The sequence below is a fragment of the Sipha flava genome, unplaced genomic scaffold (assembly GCF_003268045.1).
Source record: "Sipha flava isolate LNK unplaced genomic scaffold, YSA_version1 193_pilon_pilon, whole genome shotgun sequence".
Taxonomy (NCBI): domain Eukaryota; kingdom Metazoa; phylum Arthropoda; class Insecta; order Hemiptera; family Aphididae; genus Sipha; species Sipha flava.
In genome coordinates this window covers 297,080-316,751 of record NW_020272753.1, presented here as the reverse complement: position 1 = coordinate 316,751, position 19,672 = coordinate 297,080, and the positions used below count along the sequence as shown (strand labels likewise).

The window sequence follows — 19,672 nt, the reverse complement described above, 5'->3', positions numbered from 1 at the left end:
TTGTTTATAATAACCTATTGAACACTAGGCATATTCTAAATCACAATTTTACTTGATATTAAATTTAATCAGATTTATGTTATGTCAATGTAGTGTCAAACTTATATTTTTAAAATAAAAAAAATATTAAAAAATGCAATATGCTAAATAAAGGAGTTATGTATTTTGTCAATTTTAAAAAAGGTTTCTATTTTTACTACGCATAATTTGAATACATTTATTTTTATTTGGCTGGAAGTATGCCTAGATGATTAAGTCTTCTTGTTTATTATGCAACATTTGATTAGACACCTAAAAAGGTTATTGTATTTATTATCAGAACACATATTTCTGATATAAATTAATTAAACTACTGTAGTCCAATATTCAAATTTTTATAACTATTTGAATCCATTTAAATTATAGGCAGAACTAAGGATTGGATTTGTTACATTCTTGGAATACATATGATATAACATGTATAAAAAAAAATTATTAATCCAAAGTCCACAAATCATCGAAATGATTGGATAATGGTACAGCATATGATGTGGGTTTTTCATATGTTAAGCTCACTTTCTGGAACTCAGTCTTAAATTCTTCATCAATCATCTAAAAAAATTAAAAAATTAATAATTATAAATAATGGTATTTTTTCAAATGAACGCATTAACTATGTTATTATGTTAACTATGTTTTTTAAAAATAAACTGAGTTTTTTTCTAAGTCAACATTTTAATTAATTTTTTCTTCATTATTGTTTATTTAGTAATGGCTGTAACTTGAAAAAGATTCAATATTTAATTGGCCTTTCCTTGTCTAAATTAAAGATGTGTGAAGTACGGTTTTAAAATATTATTGAAACATTGGAAAATAATTTTCATTTGTAAGTACATAAAATAAAATTCTCTGTATTGATTGATCATATGAATCAGGAACAATGTCTACCGTGACCAGTGGCATAGCCAGGGGTGGGGCTGCAGCTCCCTCCCATGTTATATAGTTTGGAGTATTGGGTAGTTGATAGAAGAATAGAATAGAGTACAAGTGTTGCAAAAATGAGAATTCTTAGATGTGAGTGGAGTGATAAGAGAAGATAGAATAAAGAATGAATATGTAAGAGATAGTATTGGTGTAGGGTCTATGGTGGATGAGAGAAAATAGACTGAGATGATTTGGACATGTTAGCCTAGAGGAAACAAAAGCAGTAAGTTGTTATGAAACTGAATATTGAAGGGAAAAGAAAAAAAGGAAGACCAAGAAGATTGGCTGGTACCAATGAGAATGATATGAGGGCTGTTGGTATGTGAGTAAGGGATGTAGAAAATCGAGACAAATGGAGTTTTAGGACAAGGGTCGACTCCAAATAATTGGGAGAGGCAAGGGAAAAGAAGAAAATTAAAAATAAAATTGAGTCATGATTTTATTGACTTTGTATGTGACTTGACAATGAATTTTTAATTTGAAACCAGTCATACACTACAAATATAATAATATTCTAGGCTAGCTAAGCATTTACTTAATTATTTATTTATATATTAATAAAAATTTGTTATGTGAAGTAAAATAGGGAAACTTAATCATAATCAATATACAGTTGCATGCGCCTCTGAGTAAGAATTAAAATTCATGATATATACTTACATTTTCATATGAGTCATTAAGGAGTTCACTTACGTCCCACTCAACTTGTGGCAACTTTTTAAATATAAAGTTTACAGATTTGCTCACTTTTGGTAGGATATGTTGTTTTAAAGACACGAGTTCCCATAGTGAGCTATTCAATGCATTTGATTTTAGTGGATCTTTTTCATCAAAAATGTAAGGATCTGACCCAACTAAAATATAATTATATATTTATATATAATTTATATATTATATATTTTATTAAGTTTGTCTTATACTTAATACTTTTAGAAAGTTAAACTTACCAACAGAATCATTTTGGATCAACACTTTTAAAGGTGGATGTCTAATTAATAAATTTCCTATAAATGCAACCATGATTTTTATGTCTGTAGGTGGGGCTATCAATGACAGCCTTGCCATACGTTTGATGAATGCAGCTACTAGTAGCTCTGGCAAATGACTACAATAAATATAAGTTATTAACTGCTGTTATGTATAAAATTAAACTAAATACTTAAGACATTAAAGAAAAATTAAAGTTGCATGTAGGTTGTAGGACCCAAAATTGAGATATACATGTCTAAATTGCAATAAAAAAATTGTTCTATAAAACTGTTGAATATTCTTATGTTTTAATATAAGTACTTTTTTTCTACATTAAAAAGTAATTATGATATATTTTTCAGTATAGTTAAATGATTTAATATTATTTTACTAAATAAAATTTTTCATGTAAAACCATTTTTTTTATTTTTGTTCTAAATTGTAATTAGGTAATTAATTTGTAATATATACAGACATGTATCTATAATAATTAAATGTTTGCAGGAGCCATATGCTAGTAATAAATTAAATTGAATGTTATGTGTTGTACTTAATAATATAAAAAATAACTGTGAGAGATATGAAGGCGCCTCACATTAGAAACGCCTGAACATGAGTAACGAGTGTTAATAATTTGTGTTTGAAATCTTTATTGTTTTTTTTATTATTTATAATAAATAAAATGAAAATAATCCAGTGGGTAATTAAAGTTTCTTAATAAGAATGATAATATATTTTTTTTATTTAAATAAATGTGAAAAATATACTATTTCATTTAGTTAATATTCATAGTTATTAAGTAGTACTACTTACGTTGAACGAAGAAATATATCAGCCAAATAAAATAATCTCGTTTTATATCGATAATTAAACATATCTGTAGTAAAAAAATTATAAAGTTTTCCATAAATATTTGGACATTCTCTAAAAAAAAAAAAAAAATAAATAAATAAATATAATTATAATAAGTACAAGTAAATAAAAATATTATAATTGAATACAATTTTTTAATATAAATATCATATAAAATTAAAAAAAAAAAAAAAAACATTTTTATCAATTCTACTAGCCACTAGGCTTTGAAAATGTGTTTTTAAAATTAGGAATAAACAATAATATAATGATTAAGAATCGTACATAGTAATATTTTATAAATTATTGAAAATTATAGAAAGATATAAAATAAGAAATAAAAACAGTAATATTTTTGTTTTATAGTTTGTACAGTCAACTCGCGGTATAACGAAGTTCGATATAACGAAAATCTCGATATAACGTATAAAACTGTCGGACCCTTGAAAACCTCGTGCTATAACGAAAAATCAAATGTATTTTGGTCCCCTCGATATAACGAAGATTTTTTGGCTAAAGTTCACGCAATGTAACGAATTTTTACAATTTTGGAGATTGATACAGCACATTTTATGAATTTGTTTCGGCCATTCTTATGCGATAAGATAATGTTCATGTATCGTTTATATGATACACGTCTGTTAAATGTAAATTGTATTAAATATAAATAAAAATTTGTTGCTATCGACAAAGGTTTGGTTGTCTGTGAAGTTCTCAATGGCGATGAGATTTTGAATAAAGCTGATGACGAAGAGCCCCCCGTAAGCTCGAATGAAGCAAAATTAGGTCTCCGTGCCGTCTTAAGTTTTTTACAAAGACATGATATTGACGACAGTGTATTTTATAATATTCTAAATTTGAACAACACTATTAATCGCGTAAGCGCAAATGGATACAAACAAAAAAAAAATCCTATTTTTTTAAAAAATAAATATGTATGTATGTAATAAACAAAAAATGTATGAATGTATCTAATAAAATATTTAATAATAATCTCATATTGTATGTAGGTATGTAATTATAAAAATCTAATGAAATTTAAATTTTCTTTTAAATATCGTTTAAACAAATTTTGTTGATTTATGCTTTTGATATAATGAATTTCGATGTAACAAACTTTTTGCTCGGTCCCTTGAAATTCGTTATATCGCGAGTTGACTGTATTAATTTTTATGTAACACATAAAATGTAATACAACTCTCAAAAGTTATTTTACTTTTGAATTTGTAATGATTGGAAAGTTCTTATATACAAAGAAGTAAATCCTATTCCGAATCTGGTTTAAAGAAAGGCCTATTCTCAGTCCTAAATAAGGAACATTTTTAATATCTCAATAATTTCATAGTTTAATTAATATAATTTATAGTTAAATTTTTTTTTTTTAGACTCTAAGGAAGTCACACTAATAAGACCACAACCGACTTAACATTGTACAAAAAAAATGTCAATTTTATCATAAACAAGTAGAATTATACAAATCTTTTTACTTAAGCAACTTTATTTAAATCAAAAGTTTGCAGTCATCTGACAATATTATCGATTTTAAAGTGTTTGAAAAAGCTATAATATGAAGGAAGCTATTTTCAATACATCCAATGTATGGGTTGATTTGACAATGATGAACCCATGGCTATAGATAATTTTAATAATTTTAATAAATAATTATCTATAGCCGTGGTGGTTCCATTTGGAGGAGTAGGTGGAATAAACTATGGTCTGAAATAATACTTTATAAATCTAAAGAAACTGAGTCTGTTAGTGTAGACAAAATCGTGTAATTTTGCAACAATAGATTGAAAAGTGAAACATTATCAATGAAAGAAGTGAAAGAAGTATCGGATTGGTAAGAAAGTGATAAACAGACTGGTAGATTTGAATGATGATCAAATTATTTAGAATGTCATCGACGTTGATGGAGTTGATAACATTGTGAAGAATCAGTACTTAACTTAAAACTAGCAATTACCTATTCAGAAGCAGAAGCAATGTTATCAAAGTGCATCAATTGGTTTGAAGTACAAGAGGTGACAAATGCAATAGAAGTCGTACATATTGGTAAAATACGGAACATTGCCCCTCAAAAAACTCGAGCCAGCAAAATAGAAGATGACAAAGATTTTATTTAGTATGCATGTATTTTTTGTATTATTTTTTTATTATTATTTATAAAAAAAAAAAAAAAAAAGAACACTTAGTTAAATATAAATATAAGTCCATTGCTTCATTGTTTTTATGGTAGCTGAATTTCAAAAGAAAATCTATAAATGTGTATTCTTTTATTTCTATAAATGATCTAATAATAAATTAACCGAGAAAGAAACAAAAAAATTGTTCATGTTCCTTTAAAGAAATGAATGAAATTACTATATGTTCCTTCACATGAGTAGGAACTATGTTCTCGTTAAGTTTCTAAAAACTAAACAAAATCAGAGGAATGAGTTCCTTTCAAGCACTGTGAATATGATTACTGATAAGGATAATTAGAATCTGTTGTAAATAATCAAATAAGTAACTATTATTAAAATTCCTAAATAGTTTAATAATGTGTAACACTTTTGAAATATATACAAGTATATATATTGTAGTAGGTTAAAGACTAAAAGTTTTTTGTATTCAATGAAATTATATAAAGCAGTGGTCACCAACCGATGGTCCGCGAGAAAATTTAGATGGTCTGCAGAAAAATTTAAACGTTACTTACAGAATCTATTTGTCGTTATTTTCCCAAAAAATAAAATCCTAGACATGGTATTATGTGGATAATAGATCCATTTACAGCAAACAATTAAAATAAAAAATTAAACATGACCGAAAAAAAATACCGCATTGATTTATTTAATGGTATTTATGTAAAAAGCCATTTTAAGCTAAAAGGTCAGTACAATTTAGAGTATATACTTAAAGGTTCGTGAGGTCCAAAAGGTTGGCGACCGCTGATATAAAGGATAAAATTAAAATAAATAACCAACTAGGTAATAATGATAAAAATAAGAAAATAATAATAATGAAATATATAATGATAAACATTAGTCTGTTCTTAGAAAACTATGAATAGTTGATTCCTATTAATAAATATCATAATAAACAATTTGGCACCGTTATTAAATATTTACTTACAAGTTATAATCTTTAACCAATATAAATATTCCTTGAAGTCCTAAGATTGAAATAGGACCAGCTATAGGAAAAAAAAAAAAATTTTGGATTTATAATTGTCATTTAATAAAATAAATTAAAAAAAATTTAATAAAAAAGATAAAATTGTCATTTAAAAAATATAAAAAATAAAACTTACGGGTATCCATTGAGTTCATGAGAAAATCTGCGGTTACAAGAGGATTTTTCAAATGCATTAGCATTTTTTCAATTAATAATGTTAACATTTCACGTCTAATTTTGGAATTTGACAACATAAATGGTTTCATTCCTTCCCAAACTGTTGTTACCCATGTTTTTATTTGTTCTGAATTGTATTTAAACTTAGGGCGTTCTTAACACAAATTCATACAAATATTTTTAATTTATCTATTATTTATAAAGAATCAAATACACATGATTTTGGCTATGTATATGTAAAATTACAAGCAAATTTATTTATTGTAAGTATACAATGGTTTTTTTAATTTAAAAAAAAGCAGTGCGAGTATAAAAACTTTATAGATAGATAATTTTTGATTAAATAAGAAAAAAATTGAATGACAACATATTTCATCGTTTTATTTATAGGCGTAAACTGGGGGGACTAAGGGGGCAATTTCCCCCTAGAAAAAAATAAGGAGGGACAGTGCCCATTCTGATATTCAACATACTTTGTTTTAAAATAAGTACAAAACAGCTGCTTATAGCTATTACTATAACATTTTTTTTTTTAAATTTAATTTTAAATTTTCGCTTATCTAACATTAAGTTAGAAAATGAATAGTTTTATACAATAATATGTAGGTAGTAAAGCGGTGTTTAGCCTCGGACAATCTTTTCATTAGTAATTATATTTATACCCCCTTCCCAATAAATTTCCAAGTTAAGCCTATGGTTTTATTAATTTCCATTTTTATACACACATAATTCTTTCTAATTTAATTATTAATTGAGTTGTTAGCTATCGCACAAATTAAAAATACCCTGCACATTACCAATAGCATTAATTTTTTAAAAAATAATCAAACATCAGTACATACTTAAACTGTGAAATAGTAGTTTATCGTCCTCTTTTTTTTCATTTGGAATTTTAGTCAGCCCTAAAAGATTTGTGAATATGTAGACATTCATTGTTTTTACGTCTAATTGCAGTGCAATTGATGCAAAACATTCCCACGAGTAGTAGCAAAAATCCAAGTTTTCAACGTGATCGGTTAACATGACTTGCAACTGCGACCATTGTACATCAGTAGCGGAAAGCATAGACATGTAAATTGTCTATAAAACACAAATCATCCGTTAGAAGCTAAGCGTCCACCAGGTGTGTAATTTAAACAATGCTCACCTTTAACCGATTGACGGGGAAATAATATTTCTTCTTCACGATTTCTCCCGTTGGACATTTGTTTTCCCGTAAAAATGTGTTGAACTGTTTTTTCAAGTCGGCCACCGCCGTAGCAGTAGCCATGGCACGGTCAGTTAAATATCGTTGAGGACGTTCGGTTTTTACACTCGTCGCACGATAAAACGTCAAATTGAAAATTTGATAAAACCCCAAAACGAAAAAGCAAAACGCATTATGGTTACAACTTGTATATTTCGAATATCCTGTTATCAAAACGTTCCGTTCTTTATTTACAATGTGTGCCCGTATAACCAATAATTGTCTCACGTGTTCAACGTGCCAGGGTCTCCAGTTCGTCAGTGAACGATAATTGTACGCAACCGCGCATAGCAATAACAATACGAAAAGCAATAATAATGTGTACCATGGCAGTATCGATTTGATTTTCGAACGTTGTCGATAGCAAACAATAGTATCCGATAATTATTCGTTCCGCGGCCTTACCGATTGTCCGAGCCGTCGGTTTATCGGCGTCCTTGCCGTGCACATCCATCGAAAATATTCTTAAGATCACCGACTTCGAACGACGTCTTCATCAATGTTGATGAAGACCGTGCGCGTTGGTTTTCAATTCGTTCGTACGGTAATATTTTTACCGATTTGGACACACTACACGCTGGCAATATGATTTTTTAAAAGAATCACTTTCAAACATTTTACTGATTTTTTGATGCCACCTTAATATTTTTTCTGTACATAATATCATTATTGTAGTACCATTATTTTGTTTGTTAATATCATTACGTTTGTCAATCATGTATCTTCAACCGCGTTTATTGTGCACAAGCAATTATACAGGTAAAAATCGTTTTTCAACTCCTTTTACGATTAATTGGGTTAACGATGTGTTTGATATTTTCATTCAGGGAAACTGACCGAATTCTGGTCTAACAGCAGACGATGCATACACCAAATGAACGTTAGAAAAATCTTGAAGACTCCACTGATATGCGGTCAACCTACGGACGAAACTCATCCTCATTTAATGAAGAAAGGTGAAGTGAGTAAATATGAATTTCACTAAACAAACTGTATCAAGCGATTTTGTTAAAATATACATATTACATTTCAGCTGGTTCCCGGAATTCAAAAAAAAGAATTTATAATCAGAAGACATAAGCTCATGGAATCCGTTCTGAACACAAGAAAAGATTTCTATCATATAATTGTAATACCATCGGCTGTTAGACAATACATGTCTGACCATATTCCTTATCCGTTTAGACAAAATACGGACTTCTTGTATTTTAGTGGATGTCAAGAAACTGATTGCGCTTTAGTGATATGTGGTAATTCTATTGATAATTTTACATCAACCTTGTTTCTCAAGTCATATGATCCTCAGTCTGAGCTGTGGAATGGACCCAGTACACGTATGTAATTGTTATAAGTTTTTTGGTTCATCTAATTGTCTACAACTATGATATTACAATATTTTTTTAGGATCTGAGTATGCACCATTTATTTTTGGTGTTGATGATGGTAAAACTTTGCCACAACTTTCAGAATTTTTAATCTCTGAACTTAAAGATCATAAAAATTGTGTATTGTGGTACAATCAAAAGCAAAAAATCCAAAGTGTTGTTGACAAGACAGTAAATAATATTGCTGCAGAAAATTCAATTTATGTGAGTTAACATTAGGTAACTAATAATTACTGATATTACTTTATTATTTATATTGTTCTTATTGTCATTATTGGTATTGTGTTTTACAAATTTCATTAATTTTTTTTTTTTTTTTTTTTTTTTTTTATGGATTTAGTTATCTCTGAGTAATATTATTTAATAGTATTTAAACATTTGCAGATAGATGATACTTTAAACATTCACTCTCATCAATTGCGTTTATATAAGTCTCCAGCGGAACAAAAGTTAATGCGTCAAAGTTGTCAAATAGCTTCTAAAGCATTTATTAATGCGATGGCATCTACAAAACCTGGATCAACAGAACATGAACTTTATGCCAGATTAGATTATGAATGCCGAATGGGAGGTGCTGAATATCTTGCATATCCTCCAGTAGTTGCTACTGGAAATAATGCTAATACATTACATTATATTGACAACAAACAACAGATCAAAGATGGAGATTTAATTCTTGTAGATGCTGGTAGGATAAAATGAATGTTTAAATACGATAAACAATGTTAAATCTATTGGTTGCAATATTGATATAATCTTGGCACTTAATACTAATAGTATATATTATGATCAACACTAATACTAATATCATTATCATTCTTTAGGCTGTGAATATCATGGATACTCAAGCGATATATCTCGGACTTGGCCAGCTAATGGATGGTTTTCTGATGCTCAAAAGACATTGTATGAAGCGACACTCAGTGTTCAAAAAGAATTGATTGACATGTGTCAAGCACGTCCATCATTGGATACATTGTATGAAGCAATGTGTTTTAAATTAGGAAAAGTCTTGGCTGAAGCCCATGTATTTAAAAAAAATGTTGACTCTTCAGAATTAAATCTGGTAAATATTGAATTATTTTATTGGTTGTTTAATTTCTTTTTAACTCAATTATCAATCAAAAATTTTAGTTTGCCCGTATGCTGTGCCCTCATCATGTTAGTCATTATTTGGGAATGGATGTACATGATATTAGTACTGTTAAAAAAAATATTAAGACTGAACCTGGTTTTATAATAACAGTGGAACCGGGTTAGTAATAATTTTTTTTAGATGTTAATTTTTCTTAAATTATTTTATATATTTTATGAATATATATTGCAGGTGTTTATGTTAGCAAAAATAATATACAAGTTCACAATGAATTTCTGGGATTGGGTATACGAATAGAAGATGATGTATTAGTGACTGAAAATAGTATAGAGGTATTAAGTGAAGATTGTCCTAAAGAAATAGCAGATATTGAAAAAATCATATCCAACCCACTTAAATAATTAAGTTTTTTATTGTTTTTGGTTGGTTATATCTTTTTAAAAATCCTTTTTAATTTTTGAAAACTGACGAATTTTAATTTAGTAAATTTTGGCTGTGTCCTGTTAAAAATAAAATATTAAACCTATAAATTGTTAGTTTTGTTTATATTGTATTATTATTGTTGAATATATTATAGTGTATTTGTAAATAGATTTTGTTTTTTGATTGTAAAAATGTTTTTGTACTTATATAGGTATATATATATATATATATATGATATTGTGTATATATGATTAAGAACTGTTTCTTTGTAAAGAATAGAAATTGCAATTGATTACTACATTATCTTATAGTGTTTTGAAAAGACTCTAAATTCAATCAGTTTTGTTAACAATAAAGCAATTTATATTCTTATGTGAAATAAAAAATGATTCATATTAGTTCTATAATTACTATTTTTGAATCATCTTTATTATATGTACATGTTATACATTTTATGTATTGAAAAATTGTATTATTTTATTAATGTGGCTTCCAAAAGAAGATTAAGATTAAGATCTAGAGTAATCTCAAAAAAAACTGAAGTCCCAAATATGCCAGAAACTTATTAAGCCAGTGGTAATATATGGTTCGGAAACTTGGATCTTGAGGAAAATAGATGAAAATGCCCTATTAGTGTTTGAAAGAATGGTGTTGAGGAAAATTTATGGACCATGTTTAGACGAACCTACAGGTGAATGGAGAATACGTAAAAACAAGGACCTTCAGGACTTGTATAAAAAACCAAGCATTAAAGATGATATTACTAAAAGAAGATTGAATTGGGTAGGTTATTCTTGGAGAAAAACAGGGTCATTGATAAAACTAGTACAAGAGAATGTACCACAAGGAAAACGACCACTTGGAAGGCCGAGGTTACGCTGGGAAGATGGGATCAAAGAAGACATAGAGAAGGTGAGACCAGGAATGGTTTGGATGGAGTTAGCTTTAGATAGGGAAACTTGGAGGCAAATTTGATGGATGACATGGTCTTGAAGGTCGAAGCCATGGAAAAAGAAGAAGAAGAAGAAGAAGATGTTGTTTCTAATCTCTTGTCCCTTTCCTACGATTTTACATTTTTGAGCAAAATTTTAAATGTATTGGTTGATTAACATTGATAATTTTTTTTATTTTTAACAAAATATTACCATGACACTATACAGTCTCAAGTAATATTTCATAAGAATAAAAATAATAATAATAATTAAAAAAATAAATAAAATAATATTGATAAAATCATTTTAAATTTTGGCCAGCAAGAGTTTTATACTTATATATTTTTATAAACGTGTCTTATAATTTGACAATTGTAATATTGTAAGTAAGGTGTGAGGTTCATCTACAACAACCTTGAAAAATCGGTTAATGTATATTATTTTTATGTCTATTACATATTTTTTATTAAATTTGAAATGTTCTATTTTTTCCAATTTATACAGACTTTGGAATACTAAATAGGTAATTTAAAATATAACTTAATAATAATAAATTATTAAAAATTATTCTTGTTTGATTATTAAAGGAAAAAGATCAAACCGGATTCATTTCCCAACTTTATAATTTTGTCGAAGGGTTTATTTTGAACATTATTAGTTTGTTGGGTTTTGATATGAAAAAAAGGGCATTATCTAGAATTATATTGTGGTATGTGGAAAGAAATATGTTCTGGTAAAGAGGAACATATTACTGAGCCATTTATTTAGAAAGATAATGTCTAAATTTTTTTATAAGTGTATATAAAGATTTGAGATTGAGAAATTCGAAATATAATTTAAGATATTAAAGTTTCAATCATAAGATTTTTTGATTTTTTGATTTTATAGCCATTATAGCAAAAAAATTTTCTTTGCATTCTTTCTAATTTTTCAATTAGACAAGTAGAAAAGAGGTACCATATTACCGATCTGTATTATATTAAAAGACGAACCAAAGTACAATAAATAATTTTTTTAACTTTTTAAATTTTTATTTTTTAACATATATCATTAAAGGTTGAAGTAGATCTAACTAAAACCCCTAACATTCTTATGGATTTTTAACTAATTTGGTCTTTATGACTAGAAAATATGAGATTGATTATATTGAAAAGTTCATACTCAAGGTAAAAAAAAATTTTCAATATTATAAATAAAATTGAATTAATTTTTTTGTTCGATAGTACGACATTTAGAAACATTAAAATTTGTTAACTTCACTCCATTTGGTTAAATTATTTAATTTTATTTAATATTTTTAATATTATAATAACATTCTTTATAATAATTAATATTTAATATTATAGCTTTTAGGAAGAAGGTAATCCATTTTATTAGTAATTGTGTATTAAAGCTTAAAATTGTCTGTAAAAAGTTAAAACAAGAATCGATGTTCATTAAAAATATTAAAATCAATCAGGGATATAAGTGTTCATCTCATGACTCTAGTAAAGATTAGCAACTTAGAGGATAAATGACCATTGAATTAAGCTTGTTGATAATGATCGTTTAAATATGATTTAAAACAATTTAAGGTGGCTAATTTAAATAATTTAATTTCAATGTTAACCGTGTCAAACGTTTTGATCTATGTGTATAAGCGTCAACTACAAGCGATTTAAAAAGAGCATCTACTAATATTAAACAAAACTTCTATGTGAAATCGCCGAAACTCCTTAGCAAATGTAAATAAAAATATTCCATTTGGTCGATAAATATCTCAAAAAAGTGTGCTATGCCAATGTCACTTATTTTTTACGATCATATTTTATGTTTAAATAAAATACAAGGTGATTGCACATCCTTGAGTATTATTAACACAATGAGTAAACAAATATGGGGTGATCAGCAGCTGAATGTGATTAGTTAATGTTTTCTAAAGCATTTTATTGGTAAGTAAAAGAAAAAATAATGATTTCTTTTGATTTTTTTTTAAAAAAAAAAGCAATCCAATAACAAATTATTGTCGTCAACCTTGTTGGAGAAAAAATAAACGTTATTACATATTCGGCTAATTGGACTAGTTTAAATTTGCTTTGTCGTCATGAAACATCCGTCCGTCACGTAGACAGATAATCAATATTACACCTACCACTTAGCAATTATCGAGAGAGTACCGGCAGTGTATTGGTAATAATATAATTACTGTACAAATGTCGATACTATATACTCAATAATGTTTCGAGTGACGTGAGAAGTAAAACAAATTTGGAAAGTATTTTGTTTTCAATGAGAATAAACGTAGTTTATATGTGCCATAATGCGTGTATATATGTATTATCTATACATCATACTTTTTAATATCGGTGTTCGGAAAGAACATCGATCGTAAACGTACGTTCACGCGTTTACGTTCATATTTTGTGAACGGCACGCGACTGTCGCTCGCTTTTTTTCAAATAGAACGTGAACGACGTTTATATTTTTAATGAATTTGAACGGGTTTCGGGGCGTTCAAATGTATTTACCATTTTAAAAATGTATATATAAATAATAAATGTTGATTATAATATGTTTAAGTATAGATTTTGATCATTAAGTAAAATATACCTAATACATTTTGTAAAAGTCCCAATTATACAGCATGCAGGTATGTGTTTCTTAAAATTAAAATAAAAAAATTTAAACGAACGACTAAATGAACGCGTACGTGTTCACTTTATAACAAGAATTAACATGAACGTGAACGAGTTCAATTTTTCGAGTCAACGTTCCGAACACTGTTTAATATTATAATAATGTTAATGTTTATTATTATACTATTTTACGCACTCGTGCATTTTTCCGTGTATTTACTGGCAATTCCGGAAACATCTATTTTTCAAATGGTGCGATACAATTTAAAAGCATATTTGTTTGTATTGACACGTCATGATTAACGCGAGTGTCGTTTTTCATTTGCGTTATTTGTACAGATTTGCGTTGGATAATCGTGGGCGGTTCAACATATGAATTCAAAAAACAAACAGTGTGCGCTGCGGTTCAGATCGGATTAAAATGTTATCTCGAGAAAAACCGTACCAGTTGGTAATCTGGTTGTAAATATTTGGTTTTTATCGTTTTGTTTCAATCTTCTGAATTATACAAACGACTTCTGGAATATTTGATTTGATTCGTAAATATACAATGATCGCACAACGCATTAATCAGAGCCACAACTCCAAGAAATCACTACGAAGTTTCGATTTCAGCTTAAAAGCCATATGATATTATGATGCGGTGTGAAGTTAATTGCAGTGAAATAATGATACGTTATACATTACGGATGCACATTCATCGTTATCGTGAGTTTAGCTTACATATATTTATACATTTTAGTGTCTATAAAGTAATTTATTTTTTTTATAAATAGAAAGATAAACTATTATTCATCCTATAGGCTATGTATCGTATATTATGAGTTATTCATTTGATATTTAACCGTATGGTTTTGGCCGTATTTCATTTCGGTTCATTAATACGTATTTTCCCAACGTAAACTTCAGTGATGTAACGTACAAGTGTTATAAACGACAGCGCCATTGCGATTTCACATATATCATGCTCTAAATTATTTTCTTATAGATTAGTAATAGATTACTGGGAGCTCCTACATCTAAACAGTGCCATGTTAAGTTGTAATGCCGTCGGGGGTACGCGTATTTTGCCGCCTCATTATAGATATGAATGTATGACGTTAATGAGAACTATAAACTATTTATAGTTAATAGGGTCGATACATATTATTATTTATACTTAGTGTTTACTGCAACTGTACAGGCGTACAAGCAATATCTTCGTACGTCGAGTCTCGACTGTGTTTACACATTAATGCGCGTTAATATTGTAATCATTCGAATAAGATATATGTATAGCCGTACAGGTATAAGTAAAAAAGATTTATTATAATTAAAAATATTTTTCATATAACACTTTGATCATTTAACATTACATTTTATAATACATTTAATAACCTATCGAAATTTTGATTTATTGAGAAAAACCATAAAAAATGTTTGACAAATTAGTATTCGCGAATGCCGCCTATGAAATATTTTCAAATTTTGTCGCCGAGGGAAAATGACCTGTTTGCCCCCCGTTAAACATGCCTCTGCATTTAAATAGTATACATTTTATACATTAAACCTCAAATAAAATAGTCAAACCATATAAATATAAATAAATAAAAAAAAAAATAATAAAAAATAATTATAAAATGTAAACAGTATCCTACATAAATCATCTTTATATTTTTAAATATTATTTAAACGTGAGGCGATATCTTTGGACGGCTATATCCATAGACATAAACTGGGGGGGGGGGGCAAGGGGTGAAGAATTTGCTCCCTAAAATATTAGGATAATAATTAGGAGGGACAGTGATCTTTAAAATAACTTGTTTTAAAATTAATACAGAACAGCTGGTTATAGCTTTTACTAAAGCGCGGATTTATATGCATTAAAAACCAAGGAAATATGCGTTAAAAAATCTTTAATATGCACAAGTATATACACTGATGTGTTAAAATATGCATTAAAAAAAAAATTATTTGAGTAAGTGTTGTTAACTTTGTGATAAATAATTGGGAAATGTATAAAGAATTTGTCATTGGTCCTTTCATATAGATGACATATTTATTATTGTTACAAAATTTTAATGAGCACAGATGGCGAGTATGCTGGTCACGTCGAACTTGAATACATTCGTCAACTTTATCCAGATAATACATTTCATGTGTATAGATCTAATGATCTTACTGAATTTGTGGATTATAGTTCAGGTCATTATGGTTCAAATCACAAAATGTATTCCTAAAAAGTTATAAATTTGATAAATTACATAATGTATTATGTAAAATTAATCCATATGCTCAATCTTTCAAATAAATGCATGAACTGACGGTTCAACGTGAGAGTTCAACTACTATTAATATAGTTATTACGTGATTTTATCATGAACCTGGAGAAGATACTTGTAGGTACAACAATCCAGCAGTTTCTGAAATCACAGCAGTATTTGAATCTTCAGATGGTGCACCTCCTTCACATAAACATATGTCAGTTAATCCAAAAAAAGGAGATGTATAAAGTATTTATTACAATAGTATGGCCTGTGACTCCATGCCTTACACTTTAATATGGATGTACGGTGAACCATATTGGCATATAAATATGCTATGTAATGGAAAACGCAAAACTGCCATAAGATGCAATATTTTCATACGTGGATATGTTTGTTTTTGAATGACAATCAAAGATTCATCCCATGTAGTACTTTTAATACAGTACTGATCTCAGGTAAATTGACCCTACAATTGATCGTTGATTATAATTGTCACATTGAAGGTGATAGTTTAAAATGTATTAGAAGTCAACAATCAAAATTAAGAGTAAATACATATTTTTGCTTAGTAGACGCTTTACAAGCAAAGACAGATAATTCCAATGTTAGAGAGGGAAATTTCGTCGAATTATCAAGATTTCATGGCAATGTAAGGAAGTTCGGAAAACTAGATTTGTTCATTACATTTACTTGTAATGCTTTATGGCCAGAGATTACTACAAGTATTCACTCATATGAAACTGCAAATAATATATCCAATATTGTTGTTGGTATATTTCATGCAAAAGTTGAACACTTATTAAAAATAATTAGAACAAAAAAAATATTTGGTTATGTGAAAACTTACATTTATACATAAGAATTTAAAAAAAAGGATTACTTCACGTTTATTTGTTGGTAGCCCTTGAGGACCATTGTAAGTTTAGAGATGTTCGGAATATTGATAGAGTAGTATCCGCAGAAATTTCTGATCTAAATAATGATAGTACATTAATAATAATTTTATAATTTAGTAAAAAGTCGTATAATACATGAATCGAAATTTAAAGATTGTTAATTTAAAGATTTATTGTACAAAATATATACGGTCATTCTTTAGACTTGGAATCTATAGCTGGTTAAAGAACTGGCCAGCGTATTTTATCGCCTAGAATTGATTTGACCGTATCAAGCTCTACTCTTCTATTATACTTTTCTTTTTTCATTTACTAGATGTTAATCTCCGATAAAAATAACTTTTGCTATGACAATCAACAATGCACAAGGTCAAACATTGGATAAAATAGGGTTGTATTTACCCCAACTTGTATTTAGTCATGGTCAACTTTATATTGCCATGTCCAGAGTTAGATCCTTTAGAAAATTAAACATACAAATAATACTAAACAACAAAAAAGATAGAATGAATGTAGTTTATAAAGAAATTCTATAATAATAATACACAAATTCATTGAAATTTTCAATAGCTTATCAATATTTTTGTAATGAGTGAAATATTAGCAATTTTCTCGCATGCAAATGTCTTGCGTATATCTATAAATGTAATTAAAACTTAAGAAATTAAATAATTTTCCATTTTATGTTTAACCTAAACATTAAATGCACATTATTATAATAATATATATGTTACGGGTAGAGTACAAAAATTGAGTAATGTACATATCATTTGGGTAATGTGAACACTACCCATGCCTATTAGATAAAGTAAATATGTTTGTAAAACGTTTATTTTGTGTGTGCATTAACCGAGTAATTTGTACATTAGCTAAATTTGAGTAGATAAAGTGTTTTCACAAAATAAAATACGTCAAAAAATAAATTATAGATAATATTAATAAAATATAATAAAATATAAATTATATATTGTGGTAAATTGTGTGCTTTAATATTGTATGATTTTAAATTCCAGTACGATGCTATAAATTTTCGAGTTCACTTGTTCGGTTTATTAATGTTTGATAATTTAGTTTTTTTTAAAAAAACTTGTCTTCTTAAAAAGAGAAATTTAATGATAGTTTTAATAAATTAATTAATGAAAAAAATGAGAATTTGTTAAATTTACCGGAATCAAAATATTACAACATATCTAAAAAAAAAAAAAACGTGAAAAAACAAATAAATCATAATGAACCTTTCAAAAAATACAATCTTTAGGGTTAAGTACAGACATAAAGACAATGATAGTGATATAGGAAAGTTTTTAACATATATATTTGGATTACTATTTTTAGAACCTGAAATGGTAGGTGAATGTTGTGTCATAGATTTAGTTTCTATACAACCTTCAACGGCTAAAATACAAACATTTTGTGATAATTTGGTAAACATTTATATTAATGATGATTCTGATTTTCCATCTAAAATATGGACTACTTGTAGTTCCAGTATGTGTTTGACAACGAATGCATGTGATAGTTTCCATTCGAAATTCAATTCTTTATTTTCAACTATTATCACTATTATCACTATTATCACGTCACATCCAAGTATATTTCAATTTTTGGAAATTTTGAAACAATGCCAAACAGATGCTAAAATAAAAATTAAATCCATAGTTTGTACTCCTCGGAAAACAAATAACAATTAAAAAAAAAAATTATACAAATTCAAATTACAAAATTAAAAAACTTTGAAATATTTAATTTTTATTTTGAAAATTTAATTTTGAGTTTTAAAAATCCACCCCAATCTTTTTAAATTTATTATTTTAATATTCTATTTATTAATTATTTACCGACATATGATTTGTATTTCATATCATTTTTTTATTGTAAACAATTTATTATTTGACTATTTGTTTGTATATGTATATATTATTTACAATCTTAAAAATACAAAATATACTTTTCATGTATTTAAAATCTTTTGAATTACTTTTTTAATTATAATTTTATTTTATAAAAGTCGGTTCGCAAAATTAATTTTGTAATTATTAATATAAAATAGTTTTCGTACCTTTTTCTGAAATAATTTATTATTTGGTAAAACTGAACAAAATTTTCCTACACAGCATTTAAATATTTTCAAAATATTTAATTTTACTAATTATAAGCTATTTTTTGAACCAACATGTGTTTGGACATAATCGGGATACTTATATTTGGGATAAAAAACGACTATCTGAACTCGGGCCGTAATTGGGCAACTCCGTGATATGATTTGATTTTTTTTTCTACTTCATACTTTATCCATAGCACACTGGATAATGTATACATTATACTATTCATATGATTATGGTGTACTTTACCCGGGTAATGTGTAAGCTACCAATTTTCGAACGTTACCCATATATAATATATATATGTATATATAACATATACATAATTTATATTTATTATTTATTTATTTAATTATTTAACAATTTTATTTTTTTTACCGTAACCTGGTATTGACGGGTAGTTCAGCTAATTATTGTAATTACTCATTAGGTATTTGTTTTATTATATTTATTCAATTTTTAATTCAAGTCGTTCTATATCGATATTTGCAAACTGCATTTTATTTACAAGGAATATAAAGAATCGAATACTTGATTCGATAATTTTATATTATAACAAATAAGGTATATAAAACAAAAATGGTGTTGACCGTATTGCAGAGTTTTTTGTA

At 27.4% G+C, this 19,672-nt stretch overlaps 2 protein-coding genes across 3 annotated transcripts; one reads left to right on the top strand and one right to left on the bottom strand.

Annotated features, from left to right (window-relative positions):
* Positions 1-190: 190 nt before the first annotated feature.
* LOC112681629 (nucleolar complex protein 4 homolog B) lies at positions 191-7,523 on the bottom strand. Of its 2 annotated transcripts, XM_025551873.1 has the most exons (8): positions 7,268-7,390; positions 6,963-7,200; positions 6,080-6,274; positions 5,902-5,962; positions 2,746-2,856; positions 1,911-2,068; positions 1,624-1,817; positions 191-591 (listed from the first exon to the last, which is right to left on the bottom strand). In XM_025551873.1, exons 1-8 carry the CDS (start codon positions 7,388-7,390, stop codon positions 475-477), a joined length of 1,197 nt encoding a protein of 398 aa, XP_025407658.1. In that variant the 3' UTR covers positions 191-474. The 2 variants fall into 2 exon arrangements, with proteins under 2 accessions (XP_025407658.1, XP_025407659.1); XM_025551874.1 differs by lacking the exon at positions 6,080-6,274 and having other exon boundaries at positions 7,268-7,523.
* Positions 7,524-7,759: 236 nt separating this feature from the next.
* LOC112681627 (xaa-Pro aminopeptidase 3-like) lies at positions 7,760-10,290 on the top strand. The gene is made up of 8 exons (XM_025551872.1): positions 7,760-8,125; positions 8,194-8,327; positions 8,400-8,700; positions 8,771-8,955; positions 9,136-9,439; positions 9,576-9,817; positions 9,886-10,006; positions 10,079-10,290. The coding sequence occupies exons 1-8, from the start codon at positions 8,083-8,085 to the stop codon at positions 10,246-10,248; spliced, it is 1,500 nt and encodes a 499-aa protein (XP_025407657.1). The 5' UTR covers positions 7,760-8,082; the 3' UTR covers positions 10,249-10,290.
* Positions 10,291-19,672: the final 9,382 nt, after the last annotated feature.

Bases quoted from the DNA above. Each gene is read 5' to 3' on its own strand.
- LOC112681627 (XM_025551872.1), top strand. From the start codon at position 8,083: ATGTATCTTCAACCGCGTTTATTGTGCACAAGCAATTATACAG. The intron at 9,818-9,885 runs GTAAATATTGAA...CAAAAATTTTAG, and splicing joins ACTCTTCAGAATTAAATCTG to TTTGCCCGTATGCTGTGCCC. The intron at 10,007-10,078 runs GTTAGTAATAAT...TATATATTGCAG, and splicing joins TATAATAACAGTGGAACCGG to GTGTTTATGTTAGCAAAAAT.
- LOC112681629 (XM_025551873.1), bottom strand. From the start codon at position 7,390: ATGGCTACTGCTACGGCGGTGGCCGACTTGAAAAAACAGTTCAACACA. The intron at 2,857-5,901 runs GTAAGTAAATAT...TTTTTTTTTTAG, and splicing joins TTGGTTAAAGATTATAACTT to AGAATGTCCAAATATTTATG. The intron at 2,069-2,745 runs GTAAGTAGTACT...TATTTATTGTAG, and splicing joins GATATATTTCTTCGTTCAAC to TCATTTGCCAGAGCTACTAG.